Here is a 23,486-nt window from a genome sequence, read left to right as displayed (position 1 = left end):
AGCTGTTGCATGGTCGTGCACTCTAAGCACTCCTGCAGTTAAACTCCATGCCTTCTCTTTTCTGGCGTTGTCTTTATAAAAAGGATCTGTGATGTGTATTATGTTTTTCCACCTCCAAGATGATCTCTGGTCGTCCGTGGTGTTGTAGAGGAGACGTAGGATATTGTGGGGTGTATTTTGGTAAATTGACTGGATGCTCTCGCTGTTCCACGGCCCCGCGGCTCGCGTGAAAAAAGACCTGCCGCCTATCTTTAGCGGAGCGGAGAGCTGCTTCACGCACGCTTCTGGGACGCGCCGTGGCGCAGCTGGTGGAATATCAGACATTGACTTGAATGGCAGTGATTGCCCCCAGTGAAAAATAGGGGTGAGTGTGATCATGAAGTGTCTCTAAAGCAAAGGGTTACCTGGGAAAGATCGTAGGCAGTCAGTCCATCCCTCTGGTGAACCTCCAGTTCTGCCTGCTGCTGCTGCTGTAGCTGCCTGCCAAACACAACACACCACATACACCATCAGCACCTCGGCCTGACACATACAGCACGTTGTTGAACTGAAGCTACCTTCATTTAAAATTTTACATAATAAGATAACTAACATGATAAATAAACATTGATTAAAACATATAATGCATGTAAATGATAAGTGTGACACCAATAGAAACAGCCCAGCTAGAGAAGAACAATAGTTATGTCTTGTAACACCAGATTCTATGAGTACAGGCGTAGCCCTCTACAAACTGTGTGTGTGTGGCAGGGTTTTTCCTGCATAGAGGAATTTTTGGCACCCCCCCCCCCCCAATGAGGCTAAAATAATAAGAATTGAGAAAAAATGGGAACTGAAATCTTCTCTAATGTGTTTGATCAGCAATTTCCCTAACAATTGTTGAAGAAGCAGAACATAAACTTGAACATGAGCGCTAATCTCACCTTTCCCGTCCATAGCCTCTCGATGATTTTAACGGTAGTATTTAAATATTAATATTATTTTTTAAGCAGTTTTTGGGGGTTTCATTTACTCAAGCATAATAGGCATTTTTGTTTATAAAAAATGTCAGAAGAAAACAGACAAATGCATAGATTTCTTTCAAATAAGGTAACACAGACTCATTGCCTTTACTGTACATGGACTGATCATGCTTACTGTTGTGCGTAGTCCCCCCCAAAAAACCTTGGATTGTGTGTGTGTGTGTGTGTGTGTGTGTGTGTGTGTGTGTGTGTGTGTGTAAGGGAACCTACTTGACGTTGGTGTTGGTGCAGATGATGTACTCTATCTCATCAGAGTATGGGTTCTGGAAGGTGAAGCTGCTGGTTCGGATCAGCATCCACTCCCTGTTCTTCATGCGGAAACGGTACATCACAGACAGAACCTGACCCTTCAACTTCACCACCTACAGAGGGAGGGAAACCACTGATCAATTTCACTGTTTTTAATACTAATTATCCAGCTATAGTCTGGAGGTGAAGAGTAGCAGCGATTGAAACTACGGTGACAACAGCCTTCTGTACTTCTTATTACAATCTCATTACCATTGCAATGTTCTTCATTCGTAGTTAACAATTTCCAGTGTGGTTGCCTGAGAGTGAAGAGTTTAGAGTCTACAGAGCAGGCTTCTCTGAGATAAGAACAGGGGGCGAACCCATATTTTCCATTTCCGTTTTACAACTTGTCAACAAAACCACTTTAATCTGAAGAGGGAGAAGAATGTAATTAGCAGCTGTTTGAAGTGTTTTTTGCTGTATTATGTACTCTCTTTGGCAAGCTGCTGCTACCAGTACTGTAGTCCCTAACTTCCTCCCCTGAGCTCACCGTTTAAATACTTTAAGCTTATCAACCTAGCTCTGACATCCAGTATGATACATATTGAATTTGTAAATTTATTACAATTTAACATATAACATTTTCAAGTTGTATGTACAGGTTGTGAACATTAATTAGGCTGACACTAAAAACTGTAGTGTTTCTGCCTTCTCAGCCAACAGAAAGTGTCAACAGATGTGAACTGAATCTTTATATATATTTAACTTTCACTACTTTTGTTGAAAGCTTAACCTAATTAGATTCAATAAGGGATGTGCTCTTTGTCTGCTACAAACTACAAACTGGCCAGTTTTTCATTCAAACTTGATGGAAGGGTGTAGCATGGGTCAAGGAAGAACCCATTAACTATAACATTATGACTTAAAGCTCATAAACACACCGAAGTTGGAAGAATGGCTTCCCAACTCGGCAAATGCGACCATCCGAGGAGCATGTGAATGCACCATTGGCCTCGGAGGTCTGCGCTCTCTGAGTGCCACTCTAGTTTGTCTCTCTGTCACTACTTACTGGCACCTTGAGAAAATTGTTACATCAATTTGTACTAAGACCTTTAACATATCTGCGGGTTTGATCTCTATGATTTATGGCTGGCACACACTTAAAAGATTTTAACAGATTAGGTTATAAATGTGAAAGACCCCACACATAACAACATGTAATGATACATGTAACAGATTTGTTTCTACAGTGTGTGAAGAGCAATACTTTCGCCAGAACAGCACAACATACACAAACAGAGTCCCGAATCTCAAAACCGGAAATGTAGCGCGAATAAACGTGACTTAAGAGTATACAAACATGACAGAAGACGGGCAGGAAGAACCCTGCTGTCCAGACCGGGCTTCTGCTGGAGATTGGTGCTCATATTGAGGTAGTCTCGCTTTGCCAGACCCTCCTCCAAAGCGTGCTGGAGGAAAGTCTGGCTACTCCACATAGCATTCGGAGGAACACGTGCTCTGGTTTACTGGCCCAAGATTATATACTTTTTTTCTCCATGTGGCCACCTGGCATTAGAAACACCCCTTTCTTAAACATTCTATTCTTTCCCATTTCTCAGTTTTAAGCCCATGATCTCTGCTGTTTTTTTCCCCCGACTCAAAAAAAAAAAAAAAAAACCTTTCAGTCCAATTAACAGCTACAGCTACCTACCTGTTGGAAACTTTCCCTCAGGTGACTCTGGTCCTCGGGATGGCAGAACTCCAGGATATCCTTCCCCAGCAAGTCCTACAGGACAGGATTACAGTCAGTTAACAGGAATACGTCCTCATTACACAAAGGGTTTCTTTAACCAAATACAAAAAACAACAGCTATTTCCTACTACATATTGTATTGCACAGCAGGAATGCGATGCCCACGGATTTGTTTTCTTCCATTACATAAACTGATATTCAACGGTTAGGCCCACTTATTACTTATGTTTTGTCTTTACCTCATGTATTCTAACCCATGGCAGAGGAGTTTTTTATATGTATAACACAGTATGTAACTGTTCTGCATTCAAATTTCTAAAAACAACTAGACCTACATTTTGTTATACAGTGGTGTGAAAAAAGTGTTTGCCCCCCTTCCTCATTTCCTGTTCCTTTGCATGTTTGTCACACTTAAGTGTTTGAACATCAAACCAATTTAAACAAAAGTCAAGGACAACACAAGTAAACACAAAATGCAATTTGTAAATGAAGGTGTTTATTATTAAAGGAGAAAAAAAATCCAAACCATCATGGCCCTGTGTGAAAAAGTGATTGCCCCCCTTGTTAAAACATACTATAACTGTGGTTGTCCACACCTGAGTTCAATTTCTCTAGCCACACCCAGGCCTGATTATTGCCACACCTGTTCACAATCAAGGCATCACTTAAATAGGAGCTGCTTGACACAGTAAGGTCCACCAGAAGATCCTTAAAAGCTACACATCATGCCGAGACCCAAAGAAATTCAGGAACAATTGAGAAAGAAAGTAATTGAGATCTATCAGTCTGGAAAGGGTTATAAAGCCATTTCCAAAGCTTTGGGAATCAGCGAACCACAGTGAGAGCCATTATCCACAAATGGCGAAGACATGGAACAGTGGTGAACCTTCCCAGGAGTGGCCGGCCGCCCAAAATTACCCCAAGAGCGCAGCGACGACTCATCAAGAGGTCACAAAAGACCCCACAACAACGTCCAAAGAACTGCAGGCCTCACTTGCCTCAGTTAAGGTCAGCGTTCATGCCTCCACCATCAGGAAAAGACTGGGCAAAAAATGGCCTGCATGGCAGAGTTCCAAGGAGAAAACCACTGCTGAGCAAAAGAACATCAAAGCTTGTCTCAATTTCTCCAGAACACATCTTGATGATCCCCAAGACTTTTGGGACAACATTCTGTGGACCGATGAGACAAAAGTGGAACTCTTTGGAAGGTGTGTGTCCAAGTATATCTGGCGTAGAAGGAACACTGCATTTCATAAAAAGAACATTATACCAACTGTAAAATATGGTGGTGGTAGTGTGATGGTCTGGGGCTGTTTTGCTGCTTCAGGACCTGGAAGACTTGCCGTGATAAAAGGAACTATGAATTCTGCTGTCTACCAAGAGATCCTGAAGGAGAATGTCCGACCATCTGTTCGTGTACTCAAGCTGAAACGAACTTGGGTTCTGCAGCAGGACAATGATCCTAAACACACCAGCAAGTCCACCACCGAATGGCTGAAGAAAAACTAAATGAAGACTTTGGAGTGGCCTAGCCAAAGTCCTGACCTGAATCCTATTGAGATGTTGTGGTATGACCTTAAAAAGGCCGTTCATGCTCGAAAACCCTCTAATGTAACTGAATTAGGACAATTCTGCAAAGATGAGTGGGCCAAAAATTCCTCCAGGGACGCTGTAAAAGCCTCATTGCACGTTATCGCAAACGCTTGGTTGCAGTTGTTGCTGCTAAGGGTGGCCCAACCAGTTATTAGGTTTAGGGGGCAATCACTTTTTCACACAGGGCCATGATGGTTTGGATTTTTTTTCACCTTTAATAATTAACACCTTCATTTACAAATTGCATTTTGTGTTTACTTGTGTTGTCCTTGACTATTGTTTAAATTGGTTTGATGTTCGAAACACTTAAGTGTGACAAACATGCAAAGGAACAGGAAATGAGGAAGGGGGCAAACACTTTTTTCACACCACTGTATATTTTTTTTGAGTTGTGTCCTAACATTATCCCAAATGTTTCCAACAACGTTTTTTTTTTTTTTTTTTAAAGATAATTTTTTGGGGCATTTTAGGCCTTTATTTTGACAGGACAGCTGAAGACATGAAAGGGGAGAGAGAAGGGAACGACATGCAGCAAAGGGCCGCAGGTCGGAGTCGAACCTGCTGCAGCTGCGTCGAGGAGTAAACCTCTATATATGGGCACGTGCTCCACCAACTGAGCTCCCCAGGCGTGCAAAGTTACATTTTGTCGCCTGTCAATGACCCACATGTGTCAGTGTTGTTGTCTGCCAGAAGCTGTCATAAATTGACTTTATCCAGTTTTTAGCCACGTTTGTACGATTAAACATCTTTTTATTTAATTTTTTTTTTTTTATTGTTTTTAACTGCATAATCAGACCTCTGGATAGAAAGCCTAATCTTAATGCAAGCCTGTTTCCAAAGAAGGACTGGTTCTCTGCAGCTGAAGTAAATCAATGATTTACCACAAAGACGAATATTTATTCCATGCTCATGGCAACTTATGAATATGTTGAAAAGCAAATTTTCCCTTTGCATGAAACTTAAAACGGATAACGTTCCTATCTCTAAAATGAATGTTTATAACGTTATCAGTGCAGAGTCCCTTTGCTCCTCGGAGCTAACCTGAGGCTGGTAACCGATGACGTTGATGCAGCGCGGGTCGACGAAAGTGATGACACCATCCGAGTTGTGACGTGACAGGAACTCTGTAGGCACGGACAGGCCGTTCATGTCCATAGAGACTGGAGAGCTGGTCACCTGAGGGAGGATGCAGACATATTTAACATACATCATTTAGGCATAGGGACAAAGATATTTAGTAAGGGAAATGGAGAGTTGGAGCACAAATACAACTACACCAGTAAAAGGGCTGAACGATATTACATAAATAAACAGATATTAAAGTGAACTCAGCTCTGATGCTTTCAGTATTCTGCTAAATTACATAAATTTCTTGTTGAATTTAAAACAAATGAAAGGAAATCATTTCGAACATTCTTTTATTGAACAAATTGAACATTGAAATTAAAATAAAAAGGCAGCACTAACAAAAGATTGACAGTTATATTTTAAAGTGCAGTTTTCTACTGATACTTTCTTTAAACTAACACAAAAAAATCTCTTTCGCGGTGTGTTTATTGCAGCCATTGATATTGCGATGACGATCAAAAAACAATACATTGTACAGCCCTAACCAGTATTTTTACACAATAGTTTACTGTAGACCACTGGCATTGTGTACACTCAAGACTCTATAACAAAACTTAAAAAACTTAAAATGGGCAGTGACTGTCAATAATGGCGCAGTGCCAACTCACTGAAGCTGCAAGTTGCAGAGTTTTAGTGGACTGTGACAGACTCGAGATTAACAACATCCATGATTCATTAATAGTAGAAACCGCAGCATCCATGATACATTTTTGCTGTTGTGGATATTGCCCGTCACTAAATTGTAGCTATTGCCTTTTACAGAGACCTGAAAGGGTGTCAAAACTGTGGAATTCTGGGGAGCTGAGTTCACTGGCTGTTCTTTTGTCTGAGGAACAAATACTCCAGCTGGAAACTGTAACATACATGCATACAGTTTCATAAGTCCCAACATTACATAGACTTACATTCAGTTCTTGGAAACTTGACCTAACCCTAACCTTAACTGCCAACCCAAAAATCTGCTTTTCCCAATTGGGGACACAGCTTTTGTCTGGAATGTGTCCCAGGAGGTGTGTCCCCCAATTGGAATGAGTGTCACTTAAATGTCCTGTTGTGTTCTTTAATCCCCCAATGTAGCACAAGTAGACTTTATATTTCACAATTACTGCTTTCCGTCAGATCATTTTAAGATCTCGACATTATCGACCGCACTTGAAGGCAGCTTCATTTCCCGGAGAAAGAGAGAAAGAAAAGAGACGGAGGGACTGAGGAAACAGTCAGCTGTTCCACAAACTCCTGGGCAGTTCAGTTCTTGTGTTTGGTGTTTTAAAACTTTCTTGTGGCAGCGATAGAGGGCAGTGATGTTTCCTGTACGGGACTCTCACACCGCCTAAAAACCATAGCTCAACACACAGCGACAAGTCTGATCTCCGGTTACATGATTGGACACACACACACACACACACACACACACACACACACACACACACACACACACACACACACACGTATGATATGATATTTATGATATTTCCTTCAGGGGAATCAAAGTGGTACCACACACACCTGCAGTCTTCCGATGGCCACCAGGCAGTATTTTCCAGTCTGACCCGCCTCTGTGTCTTCTTCTGGTATAGTCATACCTGGGGGGAAAAAGAGAGACAGAGAGAGAGAGACTGATTGCGTTTTTGTCCGAATATTTGGACACATTGTATGTTGAAGCTTTGGCAACATTGTTATTGAAACGTTAATGCCAAAAAAAGCCCCTTTGAATTGAACTGAATTGAATTGAATTGAATTGAGAGAGAGAGAGAGAGAGAGAGAGAGAGAGAGAGAGAAAGAGAGAGAGAGAGAGAGAGAGAGGCAAACGACATTTCTCATTAAGTCTTAACACTTAATTTTCCATTTGTTACTTGAACTTTGCAAGCAGTGAAAGGTAATCTACAGGGCCGACACAGCCACTGCTCCTCTACAATGATTTATAAGTCATGTTTTCACCATTAAGCCTACCAAACTGAAAGATAGATTTCAGCCACAATACCAAACTCTGCTCGCATTTCACATTTCATTGAAACACATATTCAAACGTGTCCCTCTCTGTCTAATACAAATCATTCAGTAAAAGAGAAGGGGGAAGCAGACAAAGACACAAACAGACATATCAATTCCATTTTGATTAAAAACAGTGGTTTCGAAATCCAAGATGTTCCTCTGCCCGGCCCCACAAATCAAACTTCAAATAGTCCTTTATATCATTTGCAACATTGCATGTTGATGTGATATTGAAAATGCAGCTAGCTGTCTAAACAACTGCTCACAACACAGCTGCACCAATCTTCTGTTGCTACAACTCCGTTCTGCAGAATACATCTTCAAGCACTTCTATCAAAACTTGTTATGCATTGAGATGTGTCCAGGCAAGATGTACACATAAAGCAGAATTGTAATAAGGGCTTTATACAATTATTTTTAGTTTGTTTATGTGGCATTTTGTATGGATTTGGATTTTGGATGCAGGCATTTTTTTCGTAATGCATTGCAGAGATATTCAATTGTCAAGCATATACATTTGATTGATTCTAGTAACTTTAATGTACTTGAAGTGTGAACTGTGCTAAGTATGGGATCAGACTCAATATTAAATGACTCAGATCGGTATCGGTGGCAACATCGGTGGGACATCCCTACAACTAACTAACTAACTAACTATCCAAATTTGGTTCGTGAGAGAAGAGGCTCAACTCTGTAACACCACTGTACATCAGTGTTTCTGTAGTTCCAACAACTTCAACAGAGTGGCACGCCTTCTCTCTATTTGATCGCGCCACGTCAATTCCAAGAGCCGTATTCTCAATTAAAGCTTTCATTAAAATCATATAAATAATTTAAGAAGCAGAATCAGAAGCTTCAGTTCAGTATTTGGATCAAGTAGCTTGTAAAAAAAGAAAGCATTCTAGATTTAGTATGCTACAGCTGTTATTTTGATGTGTCAGATACATATTTAGTCAACATTAAAGACAACATAAGTCTTGGTTCAGACTTGGTATCAGCAGATATCCAATAGTAAAGAACTCAAATTGGGTTCCAGGCTGAAAAATATATTTGATCAGATCCAGATGATACTGATTTTACAATGACCTTCGAAACCCATATTCTAATCCTTGTCTGGATAACCCCAGGTTTACCAAGGACCATCCACAGCCGATCCAAAGGCCACAAAGAAGATAAATAAGTCTATAAAAACATATCAAATGTCTGTAATCACATCCTGATTGACCTGGGTGCCGGTGAATATGCAGTAATCACAGAGCAGACATTTTAGTTCGCTGAAATTCCTTCCAGTTAAACTACGGCAGTTTACTATTAGCTCCTCTCCACGTAAAAAAAACAAGAACCATGACTCTGTCTTCATTCGTGATAAATAAATTCCTCTCCTCGAACAGTTCAATCAGCAGCATGTGTACGGCTGCTCAATGTGGAATGTATCTGTGTCTGCAGCGTGTCTCTCTGTTATACATCTGACATTTGTGTGTGTGTGTGTGTGTGTGTGTGTGTGTGTGTGTGTGTGTGTGTGTGTGTGTGTGTGTGTGTGTGTGTGTGTGTGTGTGTGTGTGTCTCGCGTGATGACTGTTTGCAAGCAGTATTGTGCCCAGAACATTCCAAGGAGTATTTTTAGTGCAAGGAAGTAAACCATGTGTCAATGATTTCAAAACACATATGGTGAGTGTGTGTGTATTTGTGTTATAGAGAAATATTCCAGTGTCAGGTCAAAGTTCTAAGAGGCCATTTAAGATTAATGGGGGTGCATTCCAATACCCGTGTAAACATTTTGTGTATGTGCGTGCTGAACTACAGTTATACTGTATGAGGCTAAGATTGCCTTATATTAGCATACAGTATATGGACTGTATTTATATCACGCTTTTCTTGTCTTAACAACTCCTTAAAGCGCTTTTACATAGTACAACAACCATATACACACACACACACACACACACACACACACACACACACACACACACACACACACACGGCAGCATCGGGAGCAATTCAGGGTTCAGGGTCTTGCCCAAGGACACTTCGACATGGAACTGCAGGGCCAAGGACCATACCTCCAACCTTCCAATTGACAGGAGACCACTCTACCACCTGAGCCACAGCCATGCCATGTAAACATATCTGGAAGTTAAATCTAAGACTTTTTATGAATAGATTCTCCTGTTCTTTTAAAAATCTGATCTTCTTAACCTTAAGAACAGATTTTTCCATGTTATTTTAGTTCTTACTGTCAAAACTACTTTCTTTCTATGAGGGGGGGGGGGGCTGTTAAAACAGAAAACACAATGCACAAATAAATGCATCGTGATTTGGGTAACACAGGGGTGTGCACAAGACTGACATGACACTGTCATAGCACGACATGACACCTGTCGTGAATATAAGTCTTTATGAATGTTTATGACATGTCATTAAGTGTAATTTACTAAATTATAAAATTAATGCAAAGAAGACACTGTTTGAGATGTTTTTGTTATGACAACTTCACATTAAGCAAGACATTATAAGCTTTCATAAATATGTCATAGCAAGCCTAATTATAAAACTTAAAGAATAGTTGCAGATATTGATTGGCGTTAACAGTAGCCAATAGCACTGTATGTGTGTTATGTTCCCCCCGCCATGCTTGGTAGGTTTAGCTGTCTCTGCCTGGACTGGGAGCTCCCAGTGAACAAGGTGAACGGATCCGGTATAGGACAGAACATAGCTCTGACAGCTGTATAGCTAACCGCGCTAACCAAGCTAAAGTCAGCTAACTACAGTAAGCAGCAGTTAGCGTTTACTTTAGCAACAAGTGGTCTAAAGCTATCCGTCCAAAACTCCATAAATCACCTCGGTACTGTATTCACTTTCATCAAACTGGCCATTTACCATTTTGTGACATCTTTATGACAAGTCCAAATTGTTTCACTTGACTTTAGGTTTAGGTTAAGGAAAATATTCATGACAATTATATTGGTCTAATGCCAGGTCTAATAACCAACCACTTTAACTTTAAACTTTTACCACGTATAATGTAATTTTAATACATAAAGCTAAATAGTTTCTTTGGGTTTGATAATTAGGCCTGCTATGACATATTTATGGTTATGTTGTCTAGGTTAATGTCAAGTTGTCATAACACAAACATCTCAAACTTGCATTAAAAGTGTCATAACTTTTCAAATGATACTTCAAAAAAGTGTAAATTAATTATTAAAATAAATTAAATTAAAAATTAAACTAAATTAAATTAACTACCAAATGACACTTCATAAGTATTTGTTGACAACATGAAAAACTAGAATAACATAGAAAAAGGTAGAATTACCTGCTGTACTTTTTCCAAACCAACCGAAACCATCCTGCATGACTCGTCCAAAATCTATGTGACTTGACATTTGTTTGTGAATACTTATGAGCAGGGCTTATGAGGTATGCAAGATCTAATCAGTTCATCCTTAAGTCTAAGTGGACGTTTGTGCTAAATTTGAAGAAATTCTCTCAAAGCGTTTTTATTATGTCTGCAGGTCAGTAAAATAGTTGGACAAAAGAGCTAATGCACATCTTTGAGAAATGTTTAACATAGTGAAATAATTATAATTTATACTCTTTATTGATCCCCAATGGGGAAATTACAATTTACACTCTGTTGTTATTATACACTACACACGTGCCTGAAGTACACACACACATGCTCAGGTCCTACACATGCGCTAATGGAGAGATGTCAGAGTGAGTGAGCACAGGCACCCTGAGTGGTTTGAGGGGTACGGTGCCTTGCTCAAGTGCACCTTGGCAGTAGACCAGGAGGTGAACTGGCATCTCTACATCGGTCCGTACGGGGACTTGAACCAACCCAACTCCCTACACACTGAGCTACTACTAGCTATTGGATTGCACTGTAACAAATGTGTATTCTGGCTGACCCCAGCTGCTGTTCATCGGAAAGGAGCAAACTACAAACCTTTTACAGCCACGTTTCTAACTTACAGGTTTATACTCCAAAGATAGATTTTTGATGGGGTATCTTTAGATCATTTCAGGGTGTGGATGGGATCACAGTAAGTTTTTAAGTACATATTAACAATCAAAAGCAATTCTTACCAGTGTATCTTGATTGGGAATCAAATGAATGCAAAGAAAGTTACTTTATGAACTTGATTTTAAGATTTGTAATTATTTATACTGTAAACAAAAGAAAATCTGTCATTATTGCACAATTCCTCCAAGTACCTAACTAAAAAACTAAAAATCCCTATCCTTACCAGAGTCAATATAGTGTTTAGTAACTCCTAAATAATGTTGATTACTCACTGACGTCCAGTGATCACCGGTTAATGAGACAGCGTTTGCAGCACCTTGCAGCAGTTCTACTGTGGCTGCTTTCTCCGTGTCATACAGGCTGTGTGTCCGTGAAAACTACTGTACCCTTCGACGGCAACGAGACAGGTCAACCGTAGTACGTCTTTAAGACCCGAGTCCTCTACAATGCTGACAGGTCTGCAGTTAGTTGCCACCCGTTTCGCAAGAGCTGTAGTCATTTTTTGGGATTTGGTTTTAGCCACAGGTCGGCAAGTAGCATGCTAGCGTTAGCATCACGTTAACTGAACTATATGCTTAGCTAGCTCCATAGGTGGTAGCTCAAGCTTGACGTGCTTAGGTGATATTTTAATTCGGCTTTACACAACGTGCATATGGCTTTCGACTTGTCTACGAGCCGTCCGGGAGTTTTGGAAAATAAAAAGCTCCATTCAGAGTTATTGCTGCTGTGTTTCTCCATCATGCCTGCAGCCTGCAGCAGCAGGATGTGATACGAGGAAGTGGCGTCTTGATGATAAGTAACGGTGCTGCAAAGGGTCAAAATAGTAGCCTGTTAGGCACGACGCAAAGCCGAGTGAAGTGTAAAATAAATTAATAAATGCCGGCATGCGATTAAAAAAAATTAATCGCATCGCGTTGGCTATATATATATATAACACAAAGTAATATTTAGAGGCAACATGAATGCAAAAAACTTTGCAAAACTTGCAGATATGCATTGTTGTATGTATGTATATGTATGAGACTGGAGCAGAAAGGAGAGTAGAGTAAAGCGTGATTTATGCTTTTGCGTTAAATCTACGCCGTGGCTACGTACGTAGAGACACGGACCCTACGTCATAGCCTGATGCGCACCTCTCAAAAAATGTAACTACAAGTCTGGGTGAAGCACATCACTTGGCCGTGGCTTGGTAGCGTGGCATTTCCCCTGACTCATTTCCCTGGTTCTCATTCTCCATAAACAACATGAAATCAAGGAGAGGGTTACCTCTTCCTGATACAGATTTCCGACCGTGGTCAGAAAGCACAGGGGAGACACTTTGTTTCTTTCACTATGCCTCTAGAGTCGCTACTCGCTCCGAAGATAATCACCGTCACTCTCTCACTCGCTCTACCACACACTCCCCACGCACACACACATGCCGGCTCTGCTATTCTCTTAAAGACATCCACGCACACACTGACGGACAAGTATAAACTGCAGGCCGCTTACGTAGGCTACGGCGAAAGCTCTGCGTGGAGCCTCCGCAGAACCATAAATCATGCTTAAAAGCAGTTACACATCAACCAGACGGCCAACCGTTGGCAGAAAAGGCAGTTGGACTGATCAGTCTCCCCGAGTTGGTCAAAAAAGTGTCTCGGAACCTGCTCGGAACACACCAAAGCAACGAGACGTAATACGTCTCCATAACAGCAGGTGGCGCTAATCTGTATTGTTGCCCAAAAAATGAAAACCGGCAGCTGATTGGACGAACGCGTCACATGGATCTGGCTGCTGCTTCCGGATTTTTGATTTTTCGAACGGCCATTACTGACGACTCATTCAGATTACAAGCTCATATTGTACTAAAATAGCTCACCGAAACGTGTTTCTGAAAACATTTTAAGCGAGAAATAGGCCATGCAGTTGCTAAATCTGTCTTCATTTCAGATCGACAAAGGTCAGTTTAAAAGATTTTCGTCAGATTCTGAGAGGCTTAGTCACGCTCATCCCGCTTGCCATTTCCGGGTGAGTCCCGACTGCCCTGTCTCCGACTGAGCATGTCAGGTCGGCCAAAATAAAGGCCGGCAGCTCCTCCAACGGACGACGGCACGGAACACACCGAACAGACTCGAGTCACTGACCTCGGCAGACTGTCCAACGGCCGATTATCGACCCGGTGTGTAACTGCTTTAAGAGGAACATCTGGAGTTCCTGGGAAGTCCCTGGAATGGGGGGATGCACTCCACATACAGGCTTGTTGTTACAGCAAAAATCTGAACTTTAAGTTTGGAAATTCACCAGCCACAAGACAGACTGCAAGAAACACTCCAGCAGTCAAAAAAAGACAAAGGTACTAAGTGTTTGATTTCCACTGCATGTGAGCACAGTCTTACATCAAAAGAGAACACAGACTTTGAAAAAAAGCTGCTCTGAATCCTGCAGCTCCACTCACACACCCTGGATGGGATACAAAAACCACACAGGCTGTTGTGGATCTGTGGTTGAATCCACAGCTGCTTTAGGTTAGACCAGACTACTCTTACTCTGGGCAGGGACTCAGCAGTGAGGTGAAGTTTAGGTTAAGCAGGAAAAGAGCATCCAGTTCAGTATGCGTATTAGGCTGTTTTCACCTGGTTTTAAATTTGTCCTGATTGACCTGATCACAAGTGAGCAGCTCTATAAGTATGTTAGTTCACACCTGGCAGTATAATGTGTCTTTACATTGCTTTTGGATCTCACTTCCCCGCTCTATATGCAAATAAACACATCATCGTTGCCGTTTGCATATAGGCTGGTTGTGTGCGTGCGTATAAATGTCAGTTTTTACCCTCACATAATCATACATTAGAAACCTGTAATGACTAATGGAAAATTCCTGTCTTTGTCTGTGTGCTGAAGGCAAAACTTTTCTCTGCACGACGGCGTTATGTAACATGTACCTTTAATGAACCTAAAAATAAGAATGTCTACCAGGGGTTGTGCAGGAGAGAAAAACGTCTCAGTGTGTTCAGCTCTCAGTAGGTTTGTAGCATTTAACAGAATCTCCGCGGTTATGTTTAGTTTCTATATCTGCTTTATTTTATGTTTCATGTTCGCTTATAGGAGTCACGGGACACCGGCACACCGCCGCAGCCTATAAACACTACCTCCATTCAAAATGAATGGAAGACCTGTGTTTTCACTGCACCGTCTGACGGCCGAAGCAGGCGGTGTGAATGCAGGATAATAAATCATAATAAAAGCTTTTAAATAACCAATATTACGGGGGACTGTTATTGTGAATAATTCATAGGAAATGAAATGTGTCTTCCACCCCTTTACAGCCGCTGCTTTGACCAATCAGGATCGCCGGCTTCTAAATAGCAACAGCAGAAGTTGCAATGTCAAAACAGGAATGTCTTTAGCCTAATATCCTACATATCAATAATTCCAGGTACGGTTTATGAAACTAAAAATAAGGTTATTGTCTACTCTACTTGTGATCCCATAACTCAGGAGGTTAAAGTGTGTGTGTGTGTGTGTGTGTGTGTGTGTGTGTGTGTGTGTGTGTGTGTGTGTGTGTGTGTGTGTGTGTGTGTGTGTGTGTGTGTGTGTGTGTGTTTACCTGCAGGAGGCCATGCTTTGATGTAGCCAGTGCAATGCACCACAGAGTACTGAGCCTCTCCTTCTTTTGAGGGTCCAAGGCCATTCCTGTCCATCACACACACACACACACACACACACACACACACACACACACACACACACACACACACACACACACAGCAACATGTTAGGTACTCAACAACAATACAGTAAGTATAACAATACACACATCTCTTAAAATCTGCATCAATTGAACGATTAGGGCATTCTGCTGTCACCTGAGAGACAAAACCCTGGGAAAGAAAGTCCTTAAACCTACATTGTGTAATTTTTTGAGTTGATTCTTAGCAAAAAAAAAACTTTGATCTTTCACAAATATGTACTCATTCATGTCTAATTACTTCCACCAACTAATCAAAGTATTCTCGTAAGCGTAGAATCTGACATTCAGAATCATTCAGAATACATACGACAGACTCGCTCGAATGACGGCAGCCATGTAGCGCCTCCATCTTTAAAATACATTAGCCAAAGAGGGACATACCTCCACATTTCTCCCTCTTACACCTATTGGCACCGTGACGAATGCAAGGGGGAGCTTACTTGCCAGGGAAGCGAAAAGGAGAATTAAAACGACAACGCGACAGGCAAAGCAACAAGACCAAAGTTAATATTGGAGTGGCTAGAACAGCTGCGTGTAAACAATGGAGAGAGCTAATTTCGGATTCGGCCACCGTAGGAGGAAGGGCTAGAAAGTAATATTCAGTTGGTTGTCATATACGATTTCACCGCTAGATGGGAGAAATTCTTACACAATGTAGCTTTAAAGCACTTCCTGTTGATTGTAAAGCCTGTGAGTGTAGGTAATAATTGAAGGCAACCCAGATGAGCACATCAACATTGGTTTTATCTCCTCTCATCTCTCATCTGGATTTTAGCAGCAGGACAGTTTGTGACAAACCCAAAGACTAGCTGAAATCTACAAAGACGGGACTAGAATCTTTACACATCGCACACTATATGATTTTATCTGCTGACTGTCAACAGCCAGTCAGAGACTGGAACAGGACTTTGAAGCCTGACAGGAACATGTCAAACTGGGGCGCGAGGGTGAGGCAGAGAGGAGTCACAACCATGTACCTGTATCTCTTCCTCATGGTAGACAGACGGTTTAGGGAGATATGATCCAGAGGAGCACTACCGCACCTGCACACAAACACAAAAGAAAAAGAAAAAAAGCACAAATTACATTCCATCTACATTCCAAGATACCAGCAATCATGGCTGCTAATCACAGTAGGAGGCAGCACTGCATGACAAACAATGTCATGTACAGACACAGTTGACACGATCTCTTTATTCAGTCAATCATGATCAATCAATTTTATTTGTAATTTTTATGGGGGGGTAAATAGATTGTATATCCTATTTTTAGTTTTTAATAACCTTTTTTTTATAAATATTGTTTCACTAATAGTATTAATCGGTCAAAATTCTTATTTGTCGGATTACGGTTAAATGGTTAAACATTAACATCCCTATCGGATGGGTTATATGATTTGTGTCTGGATTCATTTTGATCATTTAAATACTATTTCATATCAGTTTTTCGTACATACAGTTCCATTGACATACGACACGATACAACTTTATCGTCAGTTTACACTGAAATTAATTTTGCGTTCCCGAGCAGCTTCGCTCAAAAGAAAAAATGAAAAGAAAAATACACACAGTTATACAGCAATTATATATATATATATATATATATATATATATAACCTGCTACCACATATAGAACAAAGATTAAGCATTCCCCGTCTGAATCAGCACAATCAGGCTGACTTAAAGCTCCACAGCTTGCCTGAAGCATGACTAAGTGACTACACTTGTCTGGCCATGGCAGTAGGTTGTTTTTCTAACATTGCCAAAATGAGGCCTGACTACATGTTATCCCTGCTCAGTTTATAGAATGAACCCCAAGTCAAACAGGTTACAAACTGGAGCTTGAACCCTGGAGGCAGCCATTGCTTCCAGTGGAATTTCCTTCAGGCCAGTGGTAAACAGTCGTTTTCTGTAGAAAGGCCAGTTTTGTGGCTGAACATTACATAAGCTTGCCTGGAACTTATAATGGCTTCCCTGAAATGTGCTGTGTTCCTCCCAGCCATGTTAATGTACGTGTCACAGAAGTGGTTGAGTTTCACTGTTTGCTTGCAATGTCTTTCCGAGTGCATGTTGTTTGAATTATGCATAGCCTGGAATAGCAACAGAACAGGAGAACATGCCAGTCCAACAAATTCCAAACAACATGACACACTTCGGATCTCGTGCGACTCGCAGGCCTTTGTGATGGATCCAGACAAAACAAGGCTACAGCCAGCACGCACTGGACAGAAAGAAGGAAAATGGAAAAGGTCTGCTATTTTGTTAAACTAAACAAGAGCCCCTTCGAACCCTTGAAGCAGTAAAAGCTGTGTTGATGTAGTTTGTAGCCAATGAGTCATGAAGGCTATGATAATGTGATATCCTGACACAGAGGAAAGAAATATTTAGCAAGAAACTGGGTTTGTACAGGGTCAGCAGCTCTGGAGCGGAGATAGAGGTGGTGTCCGCCACATGGCAATAATTATTAGCATATAGATAGCGAGCCTGCTAAGTCTAATTATCTATGCCGTATGGAATCATTTAACCAACAACCTCGGGGGTGCGATGAGGCCTTTCTCCAATTAAATGCCACAAAGACCAAGGCCATGGTCATTGATTTGAGGAATAATTCTCTCCCACTATCTCTGACAGTGAGTTTGTAGGAAAGTAGAAGTACCTTAGAACTAGGAAGATTTGGATTTGGAGAAAAAAGTCATTTTGCGATTGCGATTCACAATGCTGCCATTGGGATATAATGGTATCATCAGTCTACTTGCTTGATTATCGAGGAAAATGCACAAAATACTAAAATTTTGAAATGTGTATAATAATGCATAATAACTGCTGTTATGCACTCCCCGCCCTGCTCCTGGCTCAGGCTTCTTCGCTTCTTTGTTCTTTTTGGCCAGACTTCCAGACTCCCACAGTTTAGGTTTAATCAATAATAGTTAAGTTGTGAATAAACTTTAATTTACTTTAACTAATATTCAGGTTTGGTGTTCTTTTCGATATGTTGACGGTCACATTTAAGTTGTGTTTGTTTGCTGTGGCCGTAACAACTGCACTAGTAATAAGGTGAGAATGATGTTGCCAGTGTAAGACAGCCGGGCTCCAAAGCATTCCATAGAAAACGAGAGTGAAAATGAGAAACTTTCATAGATTAGGAGTTTTAATCCCATTCATACTTTGAATTCATTCCATAAACTAATGTTCAACTACTATTACTATTGTAATCCTGATTATTGCTCGATTCTACGTTTTACCTACTTAGTATCTTACATCTAGTTTCTTTCTCTGCTTTCAGCTCACCTTGGTACTTATTTTTCTATTTTTATAAATAATTGTGGGAATGATAGCCTGATCACCACAATCTCAAATCAAATATTATTGTAAAAGCGTTTTGTGGGATTAATTAGAAACTGCTCAGCACAACTCTTGAATGTCCTGTGTAGGCAGCAGCTGAAAGAAGGAAAATTGCCATTCATATATGTCTAATGCAAACTTTAATGGCTGTCATTTTGTGAGCTACATACTGCTGACTGCCTGCAGCATTACAATAGCCCCGCGCTGTTTATCACGAGTACCATTTCAGCTTGCCTTCCTGTCATTTAATTCCCAATCACTGTTAAAAAGCAGATGTGACCTTATATCAGAGGCTCCATTTGTTTTCAATAGGCTTCGTTTTATCTAAATCTATTCATGACAGAATTCCTAAATTCAACTCAAAATCCTCAAACTCTGGACTGCAGAGGCGTGAGAAGTGAGAAACCCCTTATTTATGACATAGCAGCAAGGATACACACAGCCCCCACATACCATACACAGCCAGGCAGCTTACCCAACAGCTTGAACCCACACAAAACTCTAGTGAACTCAGCAGTGTAAAATGTGCTATTTTGCTTTCTATTTTTTTTATGTGAATATGGACATGCTACACATCATTAGATCAGTTATATTCTCAACAATCCAATCGTTCAGTTCATCTAATTGCAGTTTTACAGTAAAATATAAGAATTTAAATATGTGAGTGGACTAATTCCTAACCTAAATATTTCACAATTTCTTGTCTCTGTATATCTGTATCAGTGTCTCTGTATTTCTGTATATCTGTATCAGTGTCTCTGTATATCTGTATCAGTGTCTCTGAATCAGTGTCTCAGTGTCTCTGTGTCTCTGTATAAGTGTCTCTGTGTCCCAACCGGCAGTGGCAGATGGCCGCCCACCAAGAGCCTGGGTCTGTCCGAGGTTTCTGCCTGTAAAAAGGACGTTTTTCCTCGCCACTGTCACACCAAATGCTTGCTCGTGGGAAATTGTTAGGTCTTTGTAAAGTAAAGAGTGTGGTCTAGACCTACTCTATCTGTAATTGACACTATAAATGAAATTGAATTGAAATTGAATTGTGTTTAAATAAAACATGATAATGTAACACTTGTGCATGACTGCAGACAGCCTAGCTCTGGACTGACTGCTCACTGAGTTTAAAAACACTTTCCACCAAGTCAACGCACAGAAAAAAACACACACACACACACACACACACACACACACACACACACAGTCGCATACACACCTCATGCGGCAGATGAAGGAGCGCCGGGAGCCCATGCACATCCTCATGGAGGACTGCTGTCCCTCCTTCTTCACTGTTCCTGTCTTCAGGTCCAGAATCCGTCCTGTTAACACACAAACCACACATACCATTAACATGTAGACCAGTACAGACTTATTTACAACAAACTGGTTACTCCTTATAACCTGTGGTCTTAGTAGCAAATATGAAGGAGGAGCAAATGGTGTTGTATGTGTTTAATTCAATTTGAAATACATTTTATTATAGCCCAATACCACAAATCACAAATATGCCTCAGAAGGCTTTACAATCTATATAGCACAGCAAACCCTGTCTTTTGACCCTTGCATCAGACAACGAAAAAACTCCCCCAAATAAAACCTTTAAAGGGGGAGGAATGGTAGAAACCTCAGGGAGGGATCCCTCTCCCAGGACAGACGTTTACTGGGCTAAGAGAAAAAAACTCAAGCAGACACACCAATTTAGTCTCTGATCGAAGCTCAATAGTTGTGTTTCTTTTTTACCTCCGGACATGTAATCAGGAACAAGGGAATGAAATGATGAGAAAACACTGTAGCCCAGCAGGAGATACAACTGAAGCTGTGTAAGATAAGATAAGATAAGATTAGATAAGATAAGATAAGGGCTGCTTCCCTAGTCCCTTATTTGATATCTCTTTGCTCCTCACTTGAACCGGAGGTTGTTCTGGTCCTCCTTCGTGAAGGCCATCTCATAGCTTTTATTCCTGCCCCGAGGAGCAAGGAGAGAGGATGGAGGAGGAGATTTAAGTGAGGATACATGAGAGCATCCTTCCTGTCAGCTGTGCAGCTGAAAGCCGTTGCTAACTCCGCCCATATAGCTGACGAATTCATGCGACGCTTCAGAGGAAAGGCCGTCTAATTCTCATTTCCTCTTTCCTCGCATGATTTCCTCGCGTCTCTCCCGTGCATCCTCGGTGGGACAAACTAAGAGGCAAGGAACGGAAGCAAGTGAAGTAAACGTGGATTCAATTTAACAACCGGGGACGTACCCAAGATAAGCCTTCAGTGATCACCAGGGAGGAAATTCAGGTGTTGCAGAAAGACAGAAATAAGTCCAACTGACACTGCGTGCACAAGTTAGAAATGATTCTTCTGGGTGGAGTGTTTGGCATTGGAAATGACATATTACAAATTGTGTACCACTTCCTGTGTCCACTATGTTGTGCTAAAGAACACTCACTAATGTTACATGTTGTACGTTCATGTGCTTGTATCATGTGTAGACCACACAATGTCGATCGGATGATCTTTGTCAAATAAGGCTGACTTCATGTTGTCAGTAGGTGGCACTTTGTCGATGACTCAATATCAAGGGGGTAAGCTTCTCCTCGGAACGCGTAGCTCCTATGGCGCCATTTTGATGCTAACAAGCCATCACCTCCCGTTAGCATTCCATTGACTGCCATTCATTTTGGCGTCACTTTGACACCGAATAACTTTACATCTGAAGAGTTTAAAGACTCTATTTGTCCATTGTTTATTTCTAAAGAAACATGACAATGTATAAAAGGCTCCATTACATTGTATCTCACGTTATGGCCCCGTTTTTGTAAAAATAGGCTAACGATTGTGTCATAACCACACGACTTACTGTCGCACAGTAGAGGAATTACCGTACAGTACAGGAGAAGCTCGCAGGCAGTTTAGACTTACATTAGCTGTTTAAGTTTAATTACTAATGTTAACTAGCATTTTATTTAGCAATAATTAGCCGTGCCCATGTTATCGCCTTACATATACCTACGCTCTCTGTCTCTGCAATATTCAGACTTATTGAGATTTCCCAAGTGCATCGATGTATTTGGTCAAAAATATCGTGATACTTGATTTTCTCCACATCGCCCTACAGCTCAACTGTCTATTAGCATTCCTCCATCTGTCTCCACATCGCAGATCAGAGACTGAAAGAGACTCCACCAACAGCATTAAAAAAAATTGTTCAACGTTATTTTCTTGCTCTCCGGGAGTATGATGAGAAGATTGATATCAATCTCGTGTCTGTGTAAGTCCAGAGCTGGACTCAGGACATTGCCAGCTTAACCTAAGAACTGGGAGCAGCTAACCTGCGGTGGGACTTTTAGAGGCCCTTCGTTTAGATACAACAGGCTTGAGAACGCTTTCCTACATCAGTCTATCCTGTTGTTAAACCCAAATCAGTTTGCTGCCAATTAAGATCTGGATCCGAGGACATCATGAAACATGTTTCTTTGCCATGGCTGTTGATATGTCTTTATCTTTGTACTATATGTGTAACTGTTGTCTAACTTTGTTAGGGGTTTTCCTGCATAGAGAAAGTTTTGGTATCCCCCCAAAGAGTTTTCAGCCAGCGCCAAAGGAAAATCACAAGCGATAAAACGTCAAAATAGAAAACATGACACATTTTGTATTCATAACACAATTGTATTATTGTACAAAGTACAAAGTGATGTACAAGTGATAGCAGTAAGTCACTCCAACATTTTTCAACTCAGGAGCAAAACATGCTCATTGAGGAAAAAAGTTACCGCAAAGCCCTGTTCATATTCATTGGACTTTGGGCTAACCCGGGCCCAGGTCCAGGATGGGAAAGCCCCCTTACGGCATTATATTCTTAATTGTTACCTACCACCAGATTGTTATGTTTTCCTTGACATAAATAAAGACGTTTTCACATTAAATCGGTGCCTAAAAATGTATCAGAATGCAGGAAATTAAGTCTTTGACGCTCAAAATTCCCTGGGGGAGGACCGCCAAACCACCACTCAATATGTCCCACCAAAGGCCCATTCTGTGCCAGGAAAAACCCTGTCTGTGTCTATTTTTCTTTTTGTTTCTTCTTTTGAGCGGAGCTGTGCGGGAATGCAAAATGGATTTCAGTGTAAACTGACAATAACGTTGTATTGTATCGTAACCTGGCTCTGTCCAAAGTTCACCAACACCCCTAAAGCCTACTGAGTAACATGTTGTTACCTCTGCGCCCCCCTCCTCCCCCCGGAAGAAAAGATTCCAAAACAGTTAATGGATTATCATTATTCCCACAATGAACTACAGACAGCAACAACTGGTGTTCTGGCTCCACGTCAGTAAGCTGGAAAAACATGTAACATTTCAAACACTGAGCAGCAGAAGACTTCAAAACACACTGCTTCGGTTCCACTGAATGAAACTTAACCCGGAGAAATGTTCGGACTTCAGAGGATGTGTATGAGCTCATGTATGCGTGCATGCTCGTGTGTGTGTGTGTGTGTGTGTGTGTGTGTGTGTGTGTGTGTGTGTGTGTATGTGTGTGTGTTTTCATCTGTCACAGCTCTACATGAAGATGATTGTGTTATGTGGATTACACGGTTCTGAAGGCCTCTGGGGTCAGACGAACCGACTGACAGACACAAATACAAACTCAGAGAGTTGACTGTGGAGCCTCCAGAGTACCACGCAGAGG

General features: G+C 41.2%; 1 protein-coding gene across 4 annotated transcripts in view; it reads right to left on the bottom strand.

Moving 5' to 3' along the window:
* arnt2 (aryl-hydrocarbon receptor nuclear translocator 2) overlaps positions 1-23,486 on the bottom strand; it is a 73,126-nt gene that overhangs the window by 21,289 nt on the left and 28,351 nt on the right. For 3 of the 4 annotated variants that reach the window (XM_078258413.1, XM_078258581.1, XM_078258491.1), the window contains 8 exons: positions 20,028-20,130; positions 16,457-16,522; positions 15,336-15,421; positions 7,234-7,310; positions 5,641-5,775; positions 2,965-3,039; positions 1,233-1,384; positions 405-480 (listed from right to left, as the gene is read on the bottom strand). In XM_078258413.1, coding sequence (XP_078114539.1) covers positions 405-480; positions 1,233-1,384; positions 2,965-3,039; positions 5,641-5,775; positions 7,234-7,310; positions 15,336-15,421; positions 16,457-16,522; positions 20,028-20,130 — 770 coding nt within the window. Of the gene's footprint in view, positions 1-404; positions 481-1,228; positions 1,385-2,964; positions 3,040-5,640; positions 5,776-7,233; positions 7,311-15,335; positions 15,422-16,456; positions 16,523-20,027; positions 20,131-23,486 lie in introns of those variants that run through there. The other variant, XM_078258669.1, reaches the window with a different exon arrangement.

The sequence above is a fragment of the Sander vitreus genome, chromosome 1, assembly GCF_031162955.1.
Source record: "Sander vitreus isolate 19-12246 chromosome 1, sanVit1, whole genome shotgun sequence".
NCBI classification, from domain to species: domain Eukaryota; kingdom Metazoa; phylum Chordata; class Actinopteri; order Perciformes; family Percidae; genus Sander; species Sander vitreus.
Note: the sequence above shows the minus strand (reverse complement) of the source record. Positions and strands in the feature narration are given on the sequence as shown.